This window comes from Poecilia reticulata, linkage group LG13, assembly GCF_000633615.1.
Source record: "Poecilia reticulata strain Guanapo linkage group LG13, Guppy_female_1.0+MT, whole genome shotgun sequence".
Taxonomy (NCBI): domain Eukaryota; kingdom Metazoa; phylum Chordata; class Actinopteri; order Cyprinodontiformes; family Poeciliidae; genus Poecilia; species Poecilia reticulata.
In genome coordinates this window covers 17,944,040-17,971,437 of record NC_024343.1, presented here as the reverse complement: position 1 = coordinate 17,971,437, position 27,398 = coordinate 17,944,040, and the positions used below count along the sequence as shown (strand labels likewise).

Genomic DNA, 27,398 nt, shown 5'->3' with positions numbered 1-27,398 from the left:
AGAATGCCCTGCGCTTTAGTTCACTTCCTGCTTTTGGAGGGGACTCCAGTCACTTCATGTAACCGAAACAAGACCTAGGCTTTTAAGCGGACCAGAATTCACTTTTTTGGTCCGCATCAGAGTTCGATTGCGCGTTCCCACCTCACCAAACGAACCGGACTCTCCAGACAAACAAACTGGAGTTTGATTAGAACTAAACAGGGTTGGTGTGAATGCACCCTAAAGGTCGAGTTGAATGACTTGTGTAAAGTAAAAACCAGAGACGCAAGCTCTGCCTCAAACAGAGACAGCGTACATCTGCAACGATGCTCTCCACATGTTTGTGTTTTACTTGTTCACAGCCAGCTGTCGTTGTGACATTTTTCTGAGCGGTGGGTCACCCTCTGTTCCAGCAGCGCCTGCTTACCTCTCAGCAGCAGAACAAAAGGTTCAGGGCAGGTTGAAGGGATGGGGAGTGTCAGCTTGTTCATGGCAACGCCGTAAGCTACCGCCAGGGCGTCTATTTCCCGGTAAGGAACTTCTCCGGTCAGCAGCTCCCACAGCAGCACACCGAAACTGCAAAACGAGGCGCACAAGGAGAGAGAGAGAGAGAGAGAGAAGAGGCCAGTGATGGTTTTAATATAAGTACGACACCTTGCATGACTTTTCATATCTCCTGAACTTTTGAGTTGATTTTATTGGTATTTTACGGGAGGTTTGAACACAAAGTGGTGCATGAAGTGGAAGGATGCAATTTGCGGTTTTCCAAACTGAATACTCCTGTAAACATGGCAGACAGAGGGACGGACGACACTGATACCTCCACACGTCGCTGCTCTTGGAGAACAGAGAATGCTTGATGACCTCCGGCGCCATCCAGGCGTAAGTCCCCGCTGCACTCATCTTGGTGGTCTGGTGCCACTCTCTGGCCAGACCAAAGTCTGTGATCTTCAGGGTTTTACCGCTCCGGTCGTCCCGCTCCACCGGCTGCAGGATGAGGACTGAGGAAGAGCAACCAGATTAAATCAGCCGTTTGGTTTCGGTAGTTAATGCCACAGAAAATTTTCCTCTGCTGCTTTAAAGAAGTGTTAAAAAAAAAATAAGAGATTTGGACAATGAATACAATTGCTTTAAAAGTTATGTGTACTACGTGTTTATCTTTACAAATGCCTGAAAATATGATGTTCTGCAAGGGGACGGCTCCCACAGAAGGACGTATTTTGTTGCAAAATGAGAGTACAGACCTCAGAACAAAATTATTGTGATCAGAGGCCCAATCTCAAGGTGTTAAATTAAGAAGTCAAATTTCTTAAAAGTCACATTTCATATACACAACATTTTTCTAACTGAAGGTAACATAGTTACTTGATTATGCTATAAAAATGGCATCATGTTCCTTAAAAATACATAATACTGCCGCTTTAAATAGGTTAAAGACATGTCCTGTGGTCTGAGGAAACTATTCAAACATAATGATTATATATAAAAACTTCTACATTTTATGAAAATGAGAACTACTTTTCTAGATTATTATTCTGGTATTTAACATATAGAAATAAAGTGACCAAAAACATGTCAAGTTCAGTCTGATTTAATAAAAATAAAAGGATTATGCGTCATTTCTACAGCACATTAAATATCCGTATGCAGTAAGCTCCAGGTGTGTTTTCGACAGTCCAGCTGCGTTTCAGAGTCGTTTCTGTCACTTTCGCACACAGCCTCCCTCTGAATGTCACACACTCAGCTGATCTCCCCGTCTTTGTCCCTCTCTGTGTGACTTCCTCCTCCGTTTCCGTGTGAGAGCCGGCTTATGGAAATGTTTGGAGTGCACACAGTTCGTATGAAGTCAGGCGGGGGAAGCTCTCTCTCTCTCTCTCTCTCTCTCTCTCTCACTTATCTACAGGCATATGCAAAGGGCGGTGAAACAAGAAGACACACACGCACGCACACATACACACACACACACACAGCCGTGTTATTGTTTACACACATGCACTCCTGCACAGACACACAGAAAACGCTGTCACATGATGGAAGGTGTGGCTCTTTGCTTTTCTCTGCCCGCAGGTTTGCTAGGAGACCAGTTTCAGCAACAGAAAACTGATCTCAGGTCAGGAAATGCTGATCAATTATTTATTTAGCCAACTCTATGCCAAGATCCACCTCTATTTTATATGTTATATCTGCGGATGGAGGTTTTAAATGCTTCCTGAGTGAAGACACCGACTTCCAGCTTCAACAATGCTTATATCGTTTATCAGACTCATAAGTTGTTACAGTCTTCTCTTCATTTAGAAGAACCCAACTAAATGACAAAAACAGGAAAAGTCTTCATTAAAATTCTCTCTTTGCACATTTTTCTACTACCATCATGCCTCCACTGATTCTAAAAGCACAAAAAAGAAAAAAAAAGAGAAAATAATTAATTAGCAATAAACTCACGTTTTTCGGTGCCTTGAAAACGAGCCGTCTTTGTTTTTAAGCCGTGTTTCCATCAATGTTTTTTTTATGCCCATTTTAAAATCAAAAGTTGATGAAAAATAAGTTATTTAATTTCAGGGTAGAAAAAAATAGCAATAAACAAAAACAAAATACCTATGGAAAAATTACAATCATCAGTCCTGCTTTCATTTATCAGTATGTGGTCAGATAAGAAATCCTTCCTCATGAAATGACACATCGGATCTGCTGCGATCTCGTCAAAAATATATTCATAACTCCCCGAGTAAAGATTTAACGACTAAAGGTTGTGACATTACATCATCTCGGTAAATAGAGACTAAAATTTCTGAAATCTACTCTCTGTTTACTTTGTAAACAGAGAGTAGAGACTGAGGCGTCTTTTCAAATAGAAAAGACGCCTCAGTCCAACACCTGCATGTGATTCAGTTGATTTCTTCCTCTTTCTTTTACCAAATAACCAAAATAAATTAGATATTTCCGTTGTCCCACAAGAGCTGCCCAGCCCCACCTAAACAACAGATTGTCATGGTAACCTGCAACTGTTTCCTGCTTCTCCCTCTGCCGCCCGTCACAGGGGCTAAAGGTCAACAGAAACATTCAAGTCTGACCATTCATTGGCTGACGACACTGAGCGTCCAATAAGGGGCCACAGCCAATACGACGGCGACCATCGTCACAACAACTGGACAAGCTGGGATAAACGACTGACGGCACGAGAACGGTAGAGACGGAAAGGAACAAACCAACTCTGCTTTCAGACTAAACGGCAACTGTGACATTCCAGTGTAGATCAAGCACTTCAGCATGTTTTATTAGGATTTTATGAGACAGATCCTAATAATGTTGGACAAAAATGTAAAATGGAAGGAAAACCATATGTGATTTTTTTAGTTTTTACTCCGAAAAATCCAAAATGTGTTTTGTGCGTACAGTCCCCAAAATCAGGATCTTTTCCTGCAATTTTTACCATTTTTGGGGGATATTTCTCCACCATTAGTTTTTCTGTACCATTCCTTTTTGTGAAACAGCTCAAAAATAAGTCGGAATGAATTTTTTTATGAATAAAATTTTAAATCTCAATTAAATTTAGGTCTGTCATGTAACACATACATATTCTGTGATCTGAAACATTTCTAGTTTTGGCTGTTAGCGTGGTTGCATACAGGAAGGTGAACCTCTGCACCCGACTCAAGTCTCCTAACAGGTTTCCATGATATTCGCCTCCATCCATCTTCCCAATCAACACTGACCACTGGAACATTGGACAGCCACAAAGCATTTAAAATGTCAAAAAGAAAATATTTCCAGAGGTAATAAGCGCCAGTCCTCCTCTGGACATCTTTTCTGTTCAGATACTGTCATAACTGTGAGGGACAGCTGTCTTTCTGGAGTGGACAGTGTCTCAGAGGAGCAGCAGCCGGAGGGAGTCACGACCACAGAAATCCTCATATGGGTATGTTTTCCATAAGATTCCTCCTTTCCTGGCTTGCTTGATACAGTTTAAGAGAAAAACTTTAAGCAGAGGGTGACACACACACACACACACACACACACACACACACACACACACACACACACACACACACACACAAAAAAAGAAAGGCAGGGTAGGAAAGCGGAGCGAGTTACACAAACAGAAACACAAACAAACTGAATGGAAACAGAAACTGAATGACTTCGCTCCCACTGTGGCTCTGTGATGTAAGTAAATATCATCATCTGCTGCCCCCAGATCGTCTCTGTGCTGCTAGTTAACACCACCTGCACATGTTCAATCATCCAGCCTCAGGTTTTCCCTCCTGACGGCGTTTCTTCCAGATCGGCTCAGCGGACGGCTTTGAAACGTAGACATAAAGCCTCCGAGAGGAAGGAGGAATAAACAAGACCAAAAAGAACACGACCTCGAGGAAATTGTGGCTTTTAAACGATGCACTATGAGCGCTGTTGGAAATGTTACCGCAAAGTAGGCTGAGAGAAATAACGAGAAATGTTGTTTTTAAAATCCCTAAAGCACAAAAATATGTGTTACTAGCCACATGTTTCGCACTGGTAAACCTTAAAACTAACATTATATCACATCATTATGTAAGAATGATGTAATCATTCTTATATTTAGTAAGAAATGTAATCCTGTTGGTGATAAAAACATGACTAGCAAATAATTAAAGGCTAATTTGGGTTTATTAAAAACGTAAGTTAGCTAGCTAGCTAGCTAACTTTAAGCAGCTAGCTAGCTAACTAAGTAAGGGGAAAAAGAAAATACATTTAATTCCATCTCAATAAAAAAAAAGTTACATTTCCCTGCATCTCTTGTTTTACCAATGAAACAACTTAGTTTTAGTTTCTAAATTACCAGAAAATTTTAATGCCCTCCTACAACCTTTTAGGCAGCTAGTATCACCAAATATAGCGCACCAGTTCAGGCAGTTCTTTGAGATACTGATATTTTGTGTACAGTAAGTAGTAAACTTCAGAGCACTGAAGTGATCAGTTCAGACTGGTTATGGATTAACGTGATTTCTACAAATGCTGCGATCTCCCACAGACTCCACAGCAAGACTGAAACTGGAGGCACAGAAACATCCCATATTCAAAGGAAAACTCATCCCGAAAACTGTCGGGATGCACAATACATCGTAGCTAACATCGGTATCGCCGATATTAGTAGTTTTTTAGCATATCGTATCGGTCGGATGAATAAATCTGGGCTGATATTAACAACCAATATTTATTTTTTTCTTGTTTTTGAGGGTCAGAAGAAGAGGTTGGTCATGTGGTATTTATATTTGTGTGGCTGTTTGTCCCACTACATGCTTCCCTTCCCTGTTAGGTCGTTATTGTAAATAAGAACCCGTTCTTAATAGGTTTCCTGATTAAATAATAGTTGAATGAATGAAAATGCTCGTTTTTTTTTTTAAGGTTTCTAAAAGGTAACGAAATGGAAATAACGTTTATCGGCCGTATTAGCAAAATCTATACCGGATATCGATATCTCCCTAAATTTTCACACCGGTGCATCCCTAACTGTCAGGAAAGCAGCTCTAGAAAAATGATTTGGCGAGTATTAGTAGAAGTATGCAGTTTTAATTTTGTGTGAAGAGAAAAATTACAAGTAGCTAGATAATAAATAAACCAAAAACTGAGGCAGAGAAATAAGACGGGGCTGATTCAGAGATTAGATATCAATATGGGAGAATGTCTTTCATGTCTATGGAGGTGCCCTCACTTTTTCACATGACTGCATGTATTGATCAGCTATCAGAAACTCTGCAGCCTCGGGGAGCAGAGCAGAGCAGGTTGTTTGCCTTCCCTGCTGCTGCTGCCTCCGCCGCTCCTCCCTAAATCCTTGGACTCTGACCCTATCTGAGGGTTGGGAAATGTTCAAACACCCATGGACCATTGACTACTTGAACTTTAATCTCACTAATAATCTCCTGTGCCGGTTAGTCAGTGCTTTGGGAACAGGTGACACAGTAACTCCCGGCCCACACACACGCACGCACGCACGCACGCACACACACACACACACACACACTTCTCACAGCAGAGGAATGCAGATAGAGGATGACAGAGCGTGACCTGAAAAGGGTTTATTACCAAAAAAACCCCAACAAATCATACCAGTTCTGAGCAAGTTTCCAAAAACTCATGATGCATTGTGAAAAAATTAGCGACAAATAGCTAAAAATTTGCTTTTTTAGCCGACTTAAATGATGAACCGTGGCTCTACAAATATCCACTTCATCTCTGAGCAGCCTAGGCAAAGTGCCACCCTCTTCCTCTCTCCATCTCTCTGCGAGGCCTCGCCTTAAATAAACAATGTCAGCGCCGTCAGCTGGAGCTCTGGGCGTGGCCCGCTGAGCTGTCAGCGGAGAGATTTTCCGTCAGGGATCAGCTGATCCAGAGTTGCAGGTGGATGAGTGTTGTTTGAGGAGTGATGATGACAATCCAAACTGGAACATCTTCAGCAAGCCTGTTGCAGAAACATGTTTACAAAAGCCAAGCAAATGTCGCTTTACTTCACTTGAATGTTTTATTTCCTGTCGCTCTATTGCAGGGCTGTCAAACTCATTTTCATTTTGGGCCATATCAAAAATTTAAATGTTCCTAAAGGGCCGGTTGTGCAAGAATGTATTGATAAGAGCCATTAAAGTGTCAAAATATCAATAAATAGCTGTTTGTTTCAGCATTCAGTGAGTTTTTCTAGTATTAAATAATACTGAACATCATTTCACATTAGTCAGTCCATCCAGGATTTTGTGATTGTTTGTTTTTTTTCGGGGGTGGGGGGGTTGCCATCAAAACCATAGATTTTGTGGCATTAATTTTGAAATATTTGTAAGGAATTTTTAGATTTTGGGGGCGGGAGTGTGAAAAGATCAGAATTGTGCCATTCAGACTGTGGAGAAACAAATATCAGCAAGTCAGGACTCTGGCTGGGCCACTGAAAAACAGAGCAAGCAGGCATAAACACAGACAAAATTAAAGATTAGAGTAAACCTAAATGAAAATCTATCCATCAATGTAAGGATATCCTTACATTGTATTTTGGTGTTCATCCCAACACCAAAATGCACAAGATTAACTTTTTCATTCCAATCTTCTTTTCTTTTTTTTTATTCGTTTTGAGCTTCTTAGAAGAAAGCCAAGCTGAAGATTTCATCTAGGAAAGCTGATGGGCGCTCCCACTCCTATTCATATCGGAGGAAGGAGGAAGTAGATGCATGCAAATGTCTGCGCCACCGAACGGCACAACGCCGCTCAGTCTTGACCCAAACCGCGGTGGTTAACTTCCACTAAAACAGTTCGTTTTCACATTTGAGTTGTGTTGTTTAGGAAAAAGATCCAGTCCAGACTGCTGTGTCATTAACTTGTTGTTATGGTAACAAGGTGTAGAGGTCACAAACCAAGACCGTGACTGGGGGGAAAGGAGGCCTGAGCGCCCTCATGCCCCTATGAGGATCCACTCCTCTAATTTCCTTCCCCGAGGTGTCCCGATGTCCCGGTCAGAGGGACACGCTGCAGGTTTTCCCCTTGACATTTTCCGTTGTTTTTGTTTAACCTTCACGTCAGTACGGCAGATATTTACATGTCCGGTATCAAGAGAAATACAACCCGTTTTTCCCCCCTAAATGACTGATCTAAAATACATCAGTCAGTCCAGAGTTTGAAATGAACTTAAGTACCATGAAATGTTTTTTACTCTGGTTTATGATAAATTATCAGGCACTAGAGGAGGTCCGTGTGGAACACCGCAGACAGGATTTAGGAAAGAAAAAAAAAAGAAACCCCTCCACCATCATCATCATCATCATCAGCCCCACCCCGCCCCCTTCCTGTCCACTGTTGCAGCTGTTGTCAGCCCGACGACAATCACAGCACCCCACGAAGCAGAGATGGGAGGAGATGCTGGCTAAGCTTGACTGAGCAGAGCTTATAAAAACAAGGAGTCACTCAGAGAGGGATGGTGACTGAACAAAACGACAGGATGAAGCAGCAGCAACAGTGATGGTGTGAGATGAAGAATGGGGGATGGGAACTATAGAAAGAAGGAGCCAAAGAGGAACATTTGAATATTAGGAGAAAGGAGCAAAAAGGTTGGGGGAAAAAAAATTAAGAAAGAAAAAATGAGAGAGGAGACGAGGTAATACAGGACACAATCTGTGTGAGAAAGACGAAATGCACGGATGAAAAGATGCCATCGTCGCGAAGCGAAGAGAGATGACTTGAGGAAAAGCTTTGGTCCTTTTCCTTGCAGGACACACAAGTCTTTGTCTCCCTTCATGTGTGTGCTTCACTCAAGTTATGATGCACGCACACAAACAATAAGTGCATACAAAATAAAAAACAGAGAAACTATCACAAGTGGAGACTGGATTTAAACAACACTTCATTTGGGTTAAAAAAAAATAAAGCATCTAATCCATTGCATGCCTTCGATTTTCCTGCTCTGACACCGCGGCTTTAGTGAGTGCGCTCCCATGTCATCGATACCTCGGCTTGGCTCCCGCTCCGACCACCACGGGCCTCAGAGGCTCTAATCCCGAGTTGCTCCGCAGCACGGTTTCCCCCCGCAGCCACCAGCTTTGTCGCTGCACAAAACGCAGCTGCCAGATTCGTGTGACCAGGCGGGCTCGCTTTCAGAAGAGATGGCTGCATTAAATGAGCTGTACGAGTCGGGTACAGCTATCTGTGTGTGTGCGTGTGTGTGTGTGGGTGGTATGAATATGAGAGTTTTTACGGGTGTGGGAATTCCTCCAGCTTCTTTCAGTCTTCTCATCTTCCTCGCCGTCTTCTTTTTGTTCCGTAACTGCAGCTTGTTTCATATTATTGCCGTAATAATCCCACACAAATTAGCCTCGTGTTAAATGCCTAACCACGATATTTGAAGCACTTACGAAATGTGCCATTCAACCAATTTCATTTGGTCCCGTCTAAAAATATGGCTGCTTTCCTAATTATCCTCTATGGTTAAATGGTTAATTAATCATATTTTGTTGGTTCAATTTTCCATGTTTGACATGTAAAATCAAAAAACTATAAAAACCGAATCTTTCTAACAGGAAGCAAGTTAAAATCCTGATCTAAAGAAACTCAGGAAGAGATCAGAAGAAGCGACTGACCTTTTATCAGTCTGGAAACAGTGTTAAAGTACCATTTCTGAACCACAATGAGAGGCATTATCCACAAGAAAATGTGAATAGTGGTGCCACAATCACGCCAAGAGAGCAGTGGAGTGTTCTAGGAGCATCAACTAAAGTGCAGAACGCTTCACGCCTCGCTGAAGGTCGCAGTTCAGGATTTAAGCAAGGTCAAAACCTCAGCAGACCAAAGAGATCTCAAAGTCCCATCTCACATTTGCCAAAAACATCATGAAGATCCCAAAGACTCTTGGGAAAATCCACGGCCTACTGGCAAGACAAATGTGGAACATTTTGAAAGTTGACGATCTCCTTAAATCTGGTGTAAAGCTAATCCAGAATATCGTAAACACAGTCAGATGTGGTCTAACAGCTGCTCTGCTCCCTCAGGACCTGGACCTCTAGCTGAAATTCTTCTCTCTAATAGTAAATCCTGAAGGAAAATGTTTGGCTAGCCTGCTTATTGGCTTCCCACAAAATTCTGCTCAATTCTCATCTCCTTCAGTACTCCGTCTGGGCTTTCTCCCATTGAACACAATTTCTCTGGTTGATTTTTAACCTGGACAATCAGAAGGACGCCGATGACGTCAACTATCTGCGGTGTTTTAGGATTGCAGTCTGCCGTGGTTGTAGTTTGGTCCATCGTGGCCATAGTTCTAAACATTGACCAATTGAAGTTGGAGCAAGAGGAAACTTAAAAACGTTTTATTGCTGGTGAAGATGTCATGGATTAGGTAAAATCAGACCCAGTCACTCAAGCATCAACAGAGTCCCTGGCTCCAGCAACCAGTCATTTCCATCGGTAAAAATAGATTGTGACACCATCAGTCAAAATGACGGACAATGCTCAGCTACGACAAATGCCTGACGGCAGCTGCCGTGAGTGGCCTTGATGGTTCTCCAGAGCAGTGAGCTGGGGTCTCCAGATGTTGAGTCCCACAGATGCTAAACCATAGAATTCACAAGCCGAATCAACCCATTAAACTCATAGTTGGGCTAATCAAACCATTCAGAAAGAAAGAACCGGGCCGTGTCCTTCAAGGTTAACAGTTTTCTCCTCCGTCTGGTCTGTGACTCTGCAGGTCCCCCTACACACAACATCCTTCTTATTCTGACACCTTTCAGTCAGAACCAGCATTGTCTTCCAGCAGCCTGTCCGTTGATTCGGACCACCCGGCCCTCTGCTCGGCCGGCGCTCTCTGGGTGCCAGGCAGCTGCTGCTGGCGCTGCTGGCCAACAACAATGACCCTCTAACTGCAGTCAACGGCCAGCAAACATCCAGCTGACCACAAAGCGCCGCTGCGCCCGTCACCGACATGTCCGGCTCTGCCTGCAGGACCCATTCCCAGCGTCATGTGGTGTTTATGCATTAGCAGCTTTGTAACATTTTGCCTCTGCAAGCTGAAACTAAAAAAAATAAAATAATGAATAGAGTAAAGAAGTAACTAGTTGCTTTTCTTGGTCTTATTTTCTGCTCCAGTTGCTCCTCGTTCCTTTGATGTTTTATGGCAAATAACCTTTCAAACGAGCGCTGAGAAGCACACCACCTGTGTTTGCTTTAATACGTTTGGCACGTCTGCTGACTCAGAGCACCTCTCCAGACCTGCTTTGCAAACAGGTTTTTTAGAAAGACAAAAAAATGATAAGATGTCTGCCTGCTCATGCAAATCTGCCACAATTATGTAATGCGATGTTTACATGCAGAGGGTGTAAACCGCACATTCGGACAGTAAAAACAGCAGACGTGCTGAAGGATCAAACCAGACTGAGAGTTTTTAGGTGAACCTGTTCTCCAATGACGTACAGTAAAACTGTGTCAGCCGTCTGACAGGTCCAGTAAAGAGAGCAGAGCATTCCCACTGTTTACTGGTGTCCAATCGATTCCCTATTGGCAGCAGCGGACCGTACTGTAGCAGTATGTGTGTGTGGGCGCTCGAGTGTGTGTGTATTCATCTGTAATAAAGCAGTCATTGAGTCTCTGATTGGTGTCAGCGTCTGGTTTGGTTTCTCTCTCACCAATAAGGAGGAAAACTAACCTACTGACAGTGAGGCAAAGTTCTCACAGTGGAAAAAAAAAAGGTTCAAAGTCATGAATGATGATCTGAACGGTCATAAACTCTTATCGCAACACCAAACGTTTCATGATGTTTGAGATCAAATGTTGTCAATAAATATAAACCAGGCAATAAATACTTTTCACTCTCCTCCCGAAATTCCTTTAGCAGAAACTTATCGTAGCCGGGACGTAAAAAATCCAGGCGTTTATATTGTGGAACGAATGGTTTCAATTGTTCATTATTCAAGGTGCGTCTATGAAAATCATTAAGCAGAACCAGACAACACTTCCAAAACAAGTTGGGACATCGCCTCAATTATAAATACGAACATCCTTATTTGGACCAGGGTTTTCTTCAGTGTATTATAAGCCTGGCGGGCCACCAGGCTTTACTTGAGCCCCCACCAGGCTAAGCATTGCTTATTTATTTAGGTATTATTAAAATTTATACATTTTTTTAAGACTTTATAGTTGGTGTTCACGTATTAATCTTTCAGTCTTTCAATAATGCATAATTATCAAGTGATATTTTCAAATTTCCTGTCAACTCTAAAAACTGTTTAACTCAAAAACACGACGGGTCGCTGGACTGCCTGAGCGTCCAAAAACACCTGGCTTAGCAAGTTTTCTGGGGGAAACCTCGTGGACCTTATTTCAATTTAAAAGAAAAACTTAGGACTTTGAATATCTATATCAAACATTTTAGGCTAATTATAAAACCAAATTATTGGAACAAAACTGCCTTCAACATGATTTAAATAAGCAATTTCAACATTTGTTTTTTTGGGAAAAAAAAGATTCGGGGTTTGATTTATTCACAGTCTCATAGATAAAAAGTGACAATCAATGATAAAGCTACACATCTTAGGTAAAATGTTAAAGACATTGTAAAAAGAACAGTTAACCCTGTGTTGGGGCTAAAAAGAGAAAAAAATCAATCCATTTACAAAGAGCTTCTATTTCACAAAAAGAACTACTTACAAATAAAAAAAACTTTTTGAAAACTTCTGTTAAAAGTTAACGTGTTTATTACTTATGCTTTAGCTTAAAGTCACAAACATACCACCATATGGATAAAAAGCCATGATTGCCTGTAATACCGACATTATTTGGGGTAAATACAACAGAATCACTCTGCCGGCTTATCAGGGGATTCCTCATCATCTCGTACCAAAACATTCTGCAGTTCCTACATTATGTCTCCAGCTGACTTGAACACGAATGAGCATAACGAGGGCCGCAGTACATAAAGACGTAGATAAAGCCTGCAGCCTGCGTTGAGAATGTTGGCCTTAATCTGCAGCGGTCTCACTGTTATAAAGAAAAATGGTTTGACCTCCTCTCCTAACTCACCCTACGCTCTCCTCTTTCCCTCCACTCATCCCTTCCTCCTCTTCTCTTCTCTTCTGGCCCGTTTCCCTGCTGAGCCCTCAGGGTTTTTTTTTCCTACAACCACTCCTCTTCTGCTCCGCTCCTCTCCCCGTCCGGCCTCGGCTCCATCCATCTCTCCGCTCAGTCATTCACAGCCTACAGTCGATCCTCGCTGCATCCATCTCCCATTCTTCACCGCGCCTCTCCGCTCCCTCACAGTGACTCCTGCCATTGTGAGCCCAGCTCTCTTTCTCTCTGTCTGCTCTGTGAGAATGGCCTCGTTGTTGCTGCTGCGGTGGTGCAGCGTGTGTGTGCGTATGCGTTTGTACATGTGTGATGGTAGAAGTCTGAGATCTCTGCCCTAAGTACAGCATGTCCTGCTGCACGACCTTCACCCACACTCCGTCCTGCATTCATGCTCCCAAAACGACTATAAAAGACATCGCTACCGAATCTGGAACGATGACAGAATCTGAAGGACTGTGCAAAAGTCTTTACTGCCCACTCATTTGGGCTACGATTATTTTATAAAATCAATTATTCTGACGATTAATAAAATAATAACAATTGGTACATTCTGCAGATCTTACATTGGACCACTTAAAGCAACAGTATGCAACTTTTAGATAAAAACTTTTTTTTATTTTTTATTTGAGATGGATAATCCGTGAAAACAAATTTGCTTCCCCCAATGCTAACGACCAATCAGAGTCAGAAGGCGGGTCTTGGCGCTGTCAATCACAATCTCATGTGGTGCTGCTTGTCCTCTCTCCTTTCCCTCTTGCTCTCTGCTATCGCTACAGCTTTTCCCCATCAGCAGATCTTGTTGTGAATGCTAGGCTAGTTAGCATTACCACCAATGACAGCAGCTAAACGGTTTTCCTTTGACGTTAAGTTGTATCTCTGCCATTGAGCAGCAAGTACATGAGGTTGAGTGACAGCGTTAAGACCCTCTTCCCAGCTCTGATTGGTTGTTTTTAGTCGGGAGAGGTGCGTTTCTTCAGACGTCGATTGCAGCTCTACAGAGCTAAAAAACAATTCACCTATTCTTTAGGGAAGAGAAACTGCTACTTAGCTAACAGTGCTAACTGCTAATCTAAGATGCTTAAAATCTCAAAATCTAACAATTTAGTCACAATTTAGTGTGTCTGTGATTTCACGCAAATAGATAATAACCACTCAAGACTGAACAGCTAAGAAAAAAAGCTTATTTTATACCTGTATTGGTCACAAAGTTTTAAGTCAGCTACAACCTCTACAACAAATGGCAATGTTTTCACTTTCATCCACATTAACTGATATCCAGGTTACCATTAATACATACACACATTCAAAAACAAAAACACAAACAGAGGCCAGACTGAGTTTTATTTGCTTTTCTACCACTTTCATCTCTAACACTCCTCATCGGTGTAAAATTAAAACCAACTGAGTAATGAGTAATGTTTCCTTTAACAACTGACTGTTCACAGAAATAACATTTCCAATATCTGCAATGTAACTTAGTATCCAAATGCACAAATTAAAAAGGACAAACTGCTGCTGCCAGACTTGGCCAGGATTCTCTTGCAAAACAGATTTTTTATTTTTATTTTTATCTCAATGGGATTTTGCTGGTGAAATAAAACTTAAATAAAAAAAAACTTGAACATACTGGTTTAAATGGTAGCTAAGAATTGACACTGGTGTAAAAGACACAAACCTAATCAAGAGTTGGAATAAAGTATTTATTTTTCCATTATAACAATTTAAGATAAGTAATATTGTCTTATGATTTGGAACACCGAAATCTAAAAAATTGTTCAGGAAAAAAGATTAAGCCAAAAAAATAAAATTTACAATACTAATAAAAAAAATAAAATAATCCCAATAAAACACACAGTTATCCTTCACTGTCCTGCCTGTTGACCGTGTTTGATAACAAATTTCCATTTGAAAACTGCATGCGCTGCCTTATATCTCTGCTCATAAAACCCGTCCACCCCCCAGGGTCAAAGATGGTGTGATAACAGCATTCCCAGTATCCAGCCCAGTTAGTCACAGTCTCGGCCTCCGCTCTGTCTCTGTGGGGGATTAGCAGCCGGCACTGGCCACCGCTCTAATCCTTTCCTCAACAGACTCACTCTCACGTTCTCACACACACAGTCGGACTTTTCTCTGACAGCAACCGCACACCGTATCTTGGCCTGCTAATCTGTTAAGTAGCTATTACAGCACTTGTGTGCAGGGCTTTTGCTGGTGTCGTCGTGGCTTTGCTTTGATACTTCGCTATGAAAGAGAGAAAAAAAGAAGACAAAAATCAATGGAAATTAATTTATCCGATCTGGTTTGTAATGAAAATGCTGGCATAGTTAGCAGGCCAGCTGTGAGACTCCGGGGTCGGTCTATTCAGAGGATTGTTAACTGTGTAAACACCGCCTCCATTTGAAGCTGGAGCGCTCAAAACAGCAGGTAATGTCAGGCACTCTTTGTCTTTTTATTTACGGTATTGGCCTGCACATCACAGGAGATCCATGAAAGTGCCACTTACACAAGCTCACTTGTTGCAGCAACATTAGCATGGAGGGGTTTTACCCAACATGAGCTTCAGTATTAGAATAAAGCCATTTCTGTATGTTGGGCCTGTATATCTGTAAGACCAGGCAGTCAGCTCAGATATGTCCCGGCGGGAGTCTAGTTGTTTTGTCGCACTGGGTCGTCTCGTCACCTGTATCGTCTTACCTGCAGATGACTCACTGCATCTACTAATCTCTAAATAAACTGGCACTGCATGCCTTTTTGTAATGAACAGCACTATAGCTCCTCTACTGTACTAAACAGTGGGCTTGGGGTTATTTGTCACATATTCATCCATTATTTCATTGTTGATTGCACCTGGACTTTTTGATGACAAGTCGGTCAATCTTAGCACAATGTTCCAGCTAAAATCTGAGCAGAGTTTAGGAAAATCCACATTTACGTTCATGATTTTAGGACAGAAAAAGGCCTCTTCTTGGTATCAGACCCAAGTAATTACAGCAAACCGTCGCCCATTTGCATTTCTGTATTCATGGATTCAGCCGTTCAAGGATTTTTACATGGAACGCAGCTCCAAATTGTGTGTCAGAAATGTGTCTATTTGTGAATTTTTTTCCGAAAATATTAAAAAGAAAATGCCGCTTGGAAAGCTACAATAGCTAGCCGCAATGCTTGTTGACATGCTGGCATTTGGAAAGCAGCCAATCCAGGAGCGACATTCATTTTCCTCAGAGCTGATTGGCTAAAATCATATCAGTGAAGATGAGGGAGACTGTAGTTGTGAGCTTCTTTGGTAGTGCTAAGATGGTTTCCAGGTGCATATTAATGCATAGTAAGGTATATTTACCAAAATAGACATTTATAAGCGCTTTTAGAGGGGGATTCAAGTATTTGTGGATTCTGCGTTGTAATCTAAATAATGTTTAAAAGGTCCAATATTTGCCTGAGCTTTGGAGACTTGGTTTTCTTGCGTTGCCATCCTCCTCCCTGTGCATGGTGGCAAAATAAACACAGTTTCTCACCCAGAGTTGTTATCGCAGTTCTAGCCATTTTAAATGTTTTAACTCCTTATATAGTTATTTCCTTACAGATTATGTCAGAACCTGTGAAGAACAAAACGCATCTGACTTACTTGAATGGTATGTTCACTTCTCTATCCCATTTTTAGGAGTGGATGAAAGGAACGACAATTTGTCTCATGTCCTATTTAGACTCAGGGGTGATAAATCTTGGTAATAAAAATGAACACATAACAGTAAAGCATGTTTTAAAAATCCTTTAGTTATATTTACTTTATGTACTCCCGAGTCGTCGTTTAGTTTGATACAAAAGTACACAGAACTCAAAGGACAAAACCAACAAAGCTGCTGTTTGGTAAACTGCTGATTCCAGCAGCTGGGCGCCATGTTGCATTTGAGTTTGGGTTAGCGGTGACTCGTCATTAGAGTTACCAATTAAACACTGTAAAGGTGTGGAGAAAGGACTGACCACTGATAATATTGGTCACACATCCTGTGACGTTGCAACTCAAACCTCAGAGCATATTTGTGGAGATCTTTTTTTTTTACTAATAACCACACAAAATACAACATATATGTGAAGTGGAAGATGAATCTGGCTTGCATCTGAACAAAGCATTTATAACCACCGTTAACCAAGTTGTCCGATTTTTTAAGTTAATCTGTCCCATGTCCCAAAAGTTGGCCATTTTACAGATTGAAAACAAGATCATTGCTAAAATGCTTTTTTACCCACTTAGGGATTATTATTGCTCATTTTATGATGATTAACATATATTTCTTAAAATTTGTGCTGTTAACATTTATCTAAATGATCTATTTTCTATTCTATACAAGCAGACATCTATCCTGTGACTCTATCTATCCTTTTCATTTACTTAAGTTGTCTTTTGGAGCCAAGTTAAGCAGACTGGAGCCCTCTGCTCTGACAAACCAGAGGCTGCTCCGGCATCGGAGCGACAGGTAAGGGATGACTCAGGGGCCAACGACCTGCCAGCACACAAACATGCCATGACATCACTCCCAGGCAGTCACGGCAGTCAAATTATCTCCGTTACACAGTCAGACGCTCAGCTGCCGCCGCGAGCCAAGCGATCGGCGGCGCTCTGCACAAACACACAACTATCAACAGACCGGGGGGACGTGGAGCGAGATGGGATAAATTTAGAAGAAAGCATCTGGACCGTGCTGAAAATAAGAATCCTTTGTTGTGTTTAACAAGGCTTTAAAGCCACGTTGAGTCTGGATAACGCATCACGTTTGGTGAATATTTTTGGTCCTTTCAGGCGCCTTCAGCCTGTTTACTGAGCCAGCTGATGGGAGACGGAGGAAAAGCTCGGGGGGCCTCGAGCTGCTCTGTAGCTGCGCTGATGCCAAGTCGTTGGCGGTTTGAAGGGGACACCTGAGACCGGCGCACCTGAACAATGCGCCAAGGTGTAACCCTAAACTTAGACGTACCCACTGTTTATCCCCCACGCTCTCCTTCTCCTGTTCTTTCCCATCGGTCTCCTCTCATACGGCTCCAAAAGCTTGTTTCACTCTTCATAACCCAATCTATTCCACCCGGGTATTCTGTCAATCTCCTCGCTCATTGGCTCTCTTGTCTTCCCATTGTTTCACCCTCTGGGCATCACCGATGCATCGTGGGTGTCAGACAGAACGTTATGGTTCAAACTGGATTTTCTCCCATTTATATCATTCAATTGGATCTCTATAGGATTGAAACGATTAATCTAATTAATTATGATTAATCAATTATTGAAATAATCGTGAATTAATTTGGTGATTGATTAATCGTTAACTGGAGGATACAGACTAAAAAATGGTCGTTTGACAACAAGAACAACACAGCCGGAGCAGTAAAACCTTCTCTGTCTGTCTGTCTGTCTGTCTTTTGCTATCCATTTATTAATTTAAAAAAATTAAGACAGTATTTGTAGCTGCAGATGCATCCTTTCCTAAATGATCAAGCGTACGCTAATGAAATCCTACGTTATTGCATTTAGGCAACAACAATTTTATTTTATTTTTTTAAAAAGGAAAATAAATCATTTGCTCTTTTGACTCTTAATACATTTCTAATACTGTGTAATAAAAAAAGCTTAAGTGGTTAAATGAAAAGTCTGCAGAATGTGCCAATTTCATAATCAGATTATTGATTAATTGATTAATCTTCAGAATAATTGATCAGGACTAAAACAATCATTAGTTGCAGCCCTAGATCTCTACCTGAGACATTCCTTCGCTTCATCTGCAGCTATTTTCACACAGGCAACACTTTAACTTAGAGGAATGGTGTTTTATACAGCAGCTGACAGCGGCTAGCAGTGGTATGACTCAGTGACTCAAAAGGCAGCAGCCGTGTCACCATGGAAGGGCGACTATATGAAGTTGTTGCCCAGGCTCTGCTGTCAAATGCAAGTATGATTCTGCATTTTGAATCTGCGCAGGGAGGAAGGAAGATGAATAAGATGGAAGAAATGTGGGTTTAAGACCAACTAAGCCTTCAGAGGCTTCTGTTGTCTCGCTGTCTGAGCGGCCTTTAGTCAGCATCTTTCACACTCCACCCGTATTTCCACGCATGTCACTCCAGTCGAACAGGCGCCCTGCAACACCTGCACGCACACCCAGAAACACGCACTTAGGACTCTCGTTCTCTTCTTTTTTTGGTGCTCCAACAACTGTAACTGTGTCTTTAAACAGCAAGTAGCACAAAGCCCCAAAAATAGCCCAGCGAGTTGCAGAGCAGATCTGCTCTCCTTGAGGAGGGGAGGCAAGAGGAGGATGGCGACAGAGAGCAGGAGGAGGTGCAGAGAGAGAGAGGAGGAGAGGTGACAGGGAGAAGATGGCAGAGAGAGACCAATTCTCCAGGATTTAGGCCTCCCTGCTGTGATTAAATTCAAGTTTCTCCTGCAGTGTCCTCAATCAGCGCCTCAAAAAAAAAAAAAAAAAAAAGTCGCATAGCAACATGAAATGATCACATTTCAAACAATGTCATGAAAGAATAAGCAGAAAAACGTAATGGTTGCAGAAGTCAAGTTGACTGAATAAGTCGTTTCTTGTTTGCGTTAAATTATCTCCCACAAAGCAACCTGATATCTGCCCTAGTCGTAGCTACAAATCAAACACCTGTGAGGCAAATATTGTGACTTTCAAAACTGTTCACACCGCGATTACATTGTTGTGGTTTTGTGTCAAAAAAATTACATCTTGATAAGCTCTTAAAAACTTGTTTTAACATCATTTGTGACATCTATCCTTTAGGAATCAACTCTGTTGAAACATGCAGAATAGAAATTGCAATAACCTGGTTACATATTGCTAAATGAATATCTTGCTGAGCACATTTAGATTTAATTTCAGCCTTCAGTCTTCTTTGGTATGATTCTATCAGCATCCCATTTTCTAACCAACTAATTTTGCCCTTTTTAAGCCTGCAAATATTTTCCTATATTTGTCAGATTGTGGGGACTTCTCTCGTTCAGAGCATATTATCTATCAGATTATCTGTCCATTTTTTTCCTGGACTCTAGCATGGAACTTTCCAAGACTTAAATTTGTCTCAGATGAAGCTGTTGCATGATTTGAGACATACATTGCATAAGGATTTAGTTTTAAAATTGACTAGTATTTCAAAGGCTGTTAAAGATTTTATCCAAAGTGACAAAAGTTTAGAATCAAAGGAAAAGTAATCAGAGAAGATAATTCTGCCACCACCATTTTACTGTGGGTTCTTGGTGATAATTGGTGCCAAACTTCCCATTTGGAAATCCCAGTCTGATTTCATTACACCATACAATTTTTCTGTAAGGTTTTGGGAGAATTTAGCAAAATCTAGAAGTTGCTTTTGGAAGGGAAGGACCATTATTTTTGCCATACTCCTTCTTCCAGATATATAAAGAATACAGAAGATTGTTGTCATGTGTGGAACACAATTATTATTAAACAAAAATTAGAATTAGCACCTCGTTTTGTATAAACATATGACACTGGACAATCCAAATGACCAGTTTACATCTCGTCTTTTCATTAGTGAGTACAAATGTCAAATTTTAGCAATGCTGCATTTTTGTAATCTTCTCCTGACTGATACCTTGATGGCATCCAATCGACTCATAATACTCATACATCTTTTTTGAAATAAAAGATGCAATGAAAGCTGAAATTAAATGAAAAGGTATTTAAACAAAGTAAAACAGCCATTTTTGTTGGTTTTTTTTTAGAATTTCCCTCCATTAAAATATATTTTTGTTGTTGTTCAGTTGAATTGCAAGGGATAAAATTCACCACAAAGCTTGATTAAGTTCTGAAATTAGAAATCATGGTTTCACTTTCTTAAAATCACCAAAACCTTTCAGCAGCCGCTGTGGATCAGAAAACCTCATTTTGCAAGATTACCATTATAATTCTCAGTAAATGTGAATCTCAATATTAATATGTTGTGGGAAGTTTCTTTCTTCATACCTTTAACCATCTCATCTGATAGAAAAAATAAATGGCACAATACAAAATGCTCTCATCACAAACTGCCCCCAGACAACAGCTTCATATACAAACAGTAAAGAGTTGAGTCAAGCTGTGCTGCTCTGGGAGAGAAAGAGAACAAATATGTGCTTTATTCCTCCACTACAACTGATAATGTGATGCGTAGCAGAAGAGTCTTGTAAACTGAAATGTTGTATTTTCCAACTCCCTCAATACAACAGCTATGAAAGGCAAAATGTTATCAGTGTCTGAGATTATATCTGGAAGATTACAGTCCAGTTCTTTTATTGAGATAGCAAGAGAGGAGGCTGTTTTCCATCTTCATGTAAAACTACATGATAAAAACATTAAGCTGTCATATCGCTTTCCAATGCAAACTACGTTATAAACATCACCACATTTCCACGATTTTCTAGAAGTGATTGTTTCTAATCATTTCTAAATAAAGAATGTGGAAATCTTTTTTGTCCCAGCAAACTAAAATCATGCATTGTACAACTAAAAGTACGATGAGGAAATAAAAGTAACATGTCACTCAACATACTTGGATAAAGAAAGTAAACATCTGTCAGTCAATTGACCAATGATCAGAATCAGTCAGTTTTTTCCAACTCAAGCTCATCAAGTTTTTATTCCATGTTCATTCGATGGATTGAAACTTTGAAAATGTTCTACTTTTAAGGAGCATTGATAAAAATCCACAAACAGAATGTTCTTTCTGTGCTTTAGCTTGATTTCAGTAAAATCAGGGGAAGGTCAGAGACATGCTTTCATGTAAATAGTTTTTAAAGATGTTTGGATTTGCATGTTCTCCCCATGTACTCCCAAAGTCCAAACATATGACTTTTAAGTAACTGGTCTCTTAGGTATGAATTAGAGATGTGCCGATCAGGTTTTTTCCTGCCGATACCGATCACCCATGAGGGCTGATCGCCGATACCGATCACAGTTACCGATTACATAATTTTTTTTAAAATCATAAACACTACCGGTTACATTATGTGGAAAAAGGAACCATGAATTCACCTTAATTTAGACAAAAACTTTTTTTTCCAAGAAGAAAACTAAACAAAACAGGCATTCTGCAAATTGTACTGCTATCGGTAATACTGTCTTTAACAGACTGATAACATATGAAGGCTCTGAAGAGGCTAAATAATGCAAAGAGCCAAAATAAAACCTCTCAACATTGCCAAAAAAATTCAAGTATAAAACTTAACTTACAATAAACAATCCTGAGTTACTGAATGAAAACTTCCTGATAGCATGGCGGCTAGCTGATTACTGCTAGTTCTGAGTGGCTGTTTCTGACTGAGCGGAGTAATTATGCAGAACAGGGAGGAGATCGATTTTTTTTTTTTTAGAGATTATATGTCTCATGTTAGGACAGCGAAAGTTTTAATATGTATGTAAAATGTATTTTTTTAAGTTAGATGCAGCAGCTTTAAGCATAGGTTCGGTGTGAGAGTCACTACCAGAAGAGAGTCACTTCTGCTCCACACTACCAGGTGGAGCAGAAGAGGTGCTCCGTCTGTGAAATATTACTACCTGTAGCGCGTAGCAGCGGTTCAACAGCGAGAGCAGCTTCGTTGTGTTGATGCATTTTGACGTGCTTCAATTTTCCGCCGCAACATGCAAACTTCCCCATTCACTCAGTGTGTTATAGTTCCACATCGCTTAGGATATGTTGCTGCGCGTTGGCGCAGTGTGAAGGAAAGAGGAGACCAGCTGCACAGGCAGGCTGCAAAATGAGATGCAGGTGATCGGTATCGGCAACAAGAGACAATGATCGCCGATCATGCACTTTTTCACAAAAATCGGCCCAATTATGATCGATTATTATTGTAATAATAATCGATCGGCACACCTCTAGTATGAATGTGTGGTTGTTTATCCTGAGTGTCTCTGTGTTACCCTGAGATGCCCTGAGACACATTAAAATTACACATTATACATCTGTTGTGTATAGTAAGAAGTTGCCTTAACGGCTTTTAACTATAGATAATGACTGTGAAAACTTACACCAAGCAGTGTGATTGTACAGCTGTCAGTTCTCAAATTCAATTATATTATCAGATTTATTGATGCTCTTTGGAGCCAACAGCCCCAACTGTGGATTTATTGTCAGAGGGGGTTGAAGATGTCATAAACTAAGAGTTACAGTTTATAACACATTTTCCCTCCAGACAAAGATAAAGAACTCAATAAATGTCCATCTATCCTGGTGAATATGACTTTGCAAAAGGTGGACATGCTTTGAACCAAAATCAGTCGATAACCTTTACCCACTAAATAGAGAGCCTCTATCTAAAAGAACAATTACAGTACACTATGAAAAAGCTTGTTGACAGTTATTTTAACTGCAGTGCATTTAATGTTAAAGATATGGAGTAATGGCAAGAGAGGTCAACAAACAAACTTTATATTTGTAATGAGCCAAAATCCTCGAAATCCTTTTTGGTTATTGCTAATCTCATCAGTACAAATTATTAAAAGTTAAAGTACTTACTATTGCTGGACTTGAGGTCTCTGTGGATGATTGGTACAAACGCCTGGTTGTGCAGGTAATCCATGCCGGTGGCAATCTGCACGGCCCAGTTCACCAGAACCCTCGGGGGAACATTTTTTCCAGCCAGTGCACGGTTCAAAGCCCCTCCTCTGGCGTACTCCATTACCAAGCAGAGGTTGGGTTCCTTCAGGCAAACCCCGCGGAGAGCAATAATGTTGGGGTGACGAAGCATCCAAAACAACCTGGCCTCCTGCCGCACGCTCTCCGCTGTGACACTAATATCCTCATCTGGATCTTGCCTGGCAGCCTTCACAGCGACCTCCTCTCTCCGCCAAACTCCTTTGTACACCTTCCCGAACCCGCCGGCTCCTATCACCTCCTCCAGGGTCAGTTCTGAGAAGTCAATCTCCAAGGGGGAATCACTCACCCGAACCGCCACCAGGCTCCCGACCTTCAGCTGCTGGTAACTTGCAGCGTCTCCTCTGGTGACATAGTTACTCGGAAAAATACCCACCTTGTCCTGGATCTTTCCTGTCCACCAACCCTCGTCCCCAGACACTTTGGAGTCTTTGGAGAGGACCTCGAGCAGGTCACCACGTCGCAGGGTTAATTCCTCATCTGCCGTGGCCTCATAATCAAACACCGCCGTCCAGTAAGAGTTGGGGTTTTTAACCCCGCATCGGCGACCAGGATGGGAATCTGGAGAGTCCGAGGACGAGACGGTAGAGGAGTTCCAGCTGGTTCCATTCTCCACCTGCACGAACGGGGCGGGGGACATTGGTGGTGGAGGGGTCATGCTCGGGGGCATGGAAGAGGAGGAGGTAGTGGTCGAAGAGGACGGGGGCCCAGGCCGGACAAGGCAAGGTGGAGGCGGTGAGCAGCAGCCCCCACAGCTGGTGCAAGACAGCTGCGGGGTGGCTGTGCTGCTTGTTCTTCCGTATGGATTCATGGCAGCCTCACTGCTGTTTGAAGCTTTGGGCTGGCCCTGTGTCAACTCAGGCACAAAATCCTCACAAGGCCCATGGACTCAGATGAAGTGGTCTCGACCAAGCTGAAGGAGCCCAGATCAGGGGATCTCCCCCCTCACTGCATCTCATTTATGAATTTGTGCTAAATCGTACAGTTGCAACACAATGCGCAAGTAGGAGGTATTGCCAAAGGGCAGGTTCACACAGGGGTAATGTACTTCAGGTCAAACAATGACAGGGCAGCAGGGCAGATCCATGACAGAATTTCCTAGAAAATGGGTTGTTTGCATGGACTGATGAGTCTTTTGAAAGCTGACACAAATTCTCAGTAAATTAGAAAACAGTAGGTATTCATGGCTACTTATATAAAAAAAAACGGATTGCCATCCCTGTGGTTTTGCATTAGATGATGCAAATATTTAGTGATGGATGTACACAACTGTGAATAATTCATTCCTAGGTTTTAGGAAACGTATTCAATAAAAAACAAAATAAAATAAAATCTGAGCTCAATTATGACCTTGGAGCTTTTCGTTCTTGGCTTTAGTTTGCTTAATTTCAGCCAATTAAAAATGAACCCTGAGAGATCGGAGGCGGCTTCACCAGTTGCTGGCCTGACAATGAAGCCACAGCTGACTGTCAGATTAATTTTAGTAAGGAAAATAAATTATTAGGCTGCCAGTAACAGCCAAAGCAAGTGCATGAGCCGAGTGAAATCCTCTGTGCAAGAGGGGGGCGGGGGTTCACATTATTTCTCATCCAGCCGATGCACCTCCCCCGCCAGCCGTCTCCATGAATGTGGGCTGCTTTCTCCTCTGCGTTGAAATATCCGCGGATATCTTCGCCCTACATCTCCACGAGCCGGTCCGGGCTAAATCCTATCCACGCATGGCCACCTCGTTAGCCGGTTAAGCGTCCCTGAAAGGCTTCAGACAAAGGGGCCTCGTCCATTTCAATACAGCTGAGCGGGGATGAGAGAGACGGGCCGACGGCTGAGTGGCAGCAGGTACTCAGTGACTGCTGCGGGGCAGTGAAGTGGCACCATGCTCAGCATCCAGAGCAGCCTGAGCGCAACAAACCTGCCTCCGTGCGTGCGCAGCGGCCTGCATCAATCGCCTCTGCTGCTGCGGGGCTACATTAGGTCTGCTGCAGGAGAAGTCCTTCTTCGCTGGAGACCGATAAATACAAGCATTTATCATTATTGTGTCACGTTTAGAGGAAGAACTGCATGTTCGGCTGTGACGGAGGCTGTGTAAATATCTTCTTTAGCAGAGATGGAGGCTGTCACTCGGTTCAGTAAGGTGGAAAATATTGTCAGCGAAGATTTGCATGGAGCTGGCTGAGACCCGAGTCCACTGTAGCCATGTCCTTTTCTAAATAATAATAATAATAATAATACAAAATATTCTGATACGTGTATGACGCGTCTTCCGGTTCTGACTTCTTTATTTTATCCTGAAGCCTAACCTGGACACTGAAGGCAGCAACATCCACAGAAACAGTCGCAGGGGCGTCTTCATTAGGATTCGAAACCCCAATTAAATTCAGAATGAAATTAAAGCGGTCCTTCCCGCTTAGTGGATGTTATTATTCCGGAGCGTTTCGCCGTATCCAAGCGGGTTTTATCCTCCAAATAAGGCGTAGACTCCACTATTCCGCTCCCGAGCTCGGAGCTGTCAGTCTGTGGGCTGACTTTGCATCCAAACACACCGGGCTGTGGCGTGCACGTTCACGGGAGCGAGCGCGTCCGATGTTTTCGATCTTCAAGTCATCCGGATGGCCGCTGCATGCGTTTTCATCTCTGGTCATCCCTTCTCCGTGCGTGTGCAAATCTGCAGTTCACCTCAGCCTGGGCAGAGAGGGAGGTTCTGTAAAAATAATGAGAAACGGTGCTGGTGCATTGTGGGTAATGTAGTTGAGAAGGTCTCTCTTTCTGACCTACATCATTTTGGCAGCTGATACAATGACATAATTAGCAATGTTATGTTTGTATTAACAAGGGATTGATAACACTGAAGATATAATTCATTCGTTCCACAAAATAATATTCAAATTACTCCACTATAATATGGACCGCATTGTAGTTGGTTAAATATACAAAAATATAAAAATAGTGCGATATTTTCATGAAGCTTGACAAAAATATATTCAGGTTTAATTCACACCTGTTCTGTGATTCATAATGACTACACAAGACCTAATTTATGAATGTAATCAATGTTTTTTTTTTTTTTTTTTTTTAGGATGTTGTAGTTAAAATAACTGAATTGAATGGACATATACTACCAGCAGAAATGTCTTTATTATTTTTAAAATATACAACCAAACAACATCAAAAATAAATTAACATTTTAAATAAATCAAAATCTGACCAATGCTAGCGCTCACAAGTGAAGCTTTTATGAATCTATACTGCCCCCTGGTGTTGTTTTTAATGATGCAAGTTATTTATGTCACTAGTGAAACCTGCATTGCATATAGATTTATTACACACAAAAGTTTTTTTTAAATGTTCGTGTCAAAATTTTTATATAGCACATTTAAAAACAACGTCAGTTGACCAAATTGCTTAAGTTAAGCTAAAAATACCTTATCATCAAATTTCCTAGCAAAACACAAGGCAAAAACAAAAGATTTTCTAATCAAGAAATATGATCTATGATTATGTGACGAACTGCTTTACACAATCACGTTGGCAGCAGACAGTCTATCTATACCAAAAATCTATTATTGACAAATGTTGCATGTTCACAAAATGTATAGGAAATTGAATGAAAGGAAAAAAGTGTGGCAGAAAAAGTGTGCACAAACAACAGACATAAAACAATTTTAAAAGTGATTTTACAGCTATGCTTACATTAGTTTTAGAGTTTCTAATTTCCAGCCAAGCCCCTAAAATGTATTTTTCTGCCAGATGTTTTTCATATTGGTCTGTGATTTGAATTAAAACACTGTAACTTTAGAGTAAGAAGTGAGTGCAATTAAGCATTTGAAGGGAGTGAAAACCAGTTTGTTTTTATAGTATTTTAGTCTTTTTTGGTTCTGTTTCAACTGGAAACATTTAATGTCAAACGCAAACAGTGGATAAATTGTATGTTTATAAGTATTAAGATTAGTTTTGTTTGCGTCGATGAACAATAATGCTTTCTTTTGTTTATGCCAATGTTTCTTTGGGGTGCAATATTAAATAGATTGCAAACTCTCTAGAAAATGTGAAACAACAGATAGTAAATAAAGATGCAAAAACATAAATACAAGTAAAACGATTGCATAATTTTTTTTAAAATCACCTTAAGTCACTAAACTTCGTCCACTATGAGCCACCCATAGAAATTGAAAGACCTATCTGAAAGTATCAGGTTAGTGGGAAAATTATCTTTACTCACCACA

At 41.3% G+C, this 27,398-nt stretch overlaps 1 protein-coding gene across 2 annotated transcripts in view; it reads right to left on the bottom strand.

The window, feature by feature from the left end:
* map3k10 (mitogen-activated protein kinase kinase kinase 10) overlaps positions 1-23,989 on the bottom strand; it is a 34,501-nt gene extending 10,512 nt beyond the window's left edge. The window contains exons 1-3 of one of the 2 annotated variants that reach the window (XM_008425774.2): positions 23,041-23,989; positions 800-980; positions 407-555 (exon numbers count right to left, since the gene is read on the bottom strand). In XM_008425774.2, coding sequence (XP_008423996.1) covers positions 407-555; positions 800-980; positions 23,041-23,989 — 1,279 coding nt within the window. Of the gene's footprint in view, positions 1-406; positions 556-799; positions 981-8,436; positions 8,618-23,040 lie in introns of those variants that run through there. The other variant, XM_017308211.1, reaches the window with a different exon arrangement.
* Between the last annotated feature and the right edge of the window lie 3,409 nt (positions 23,990-27,398).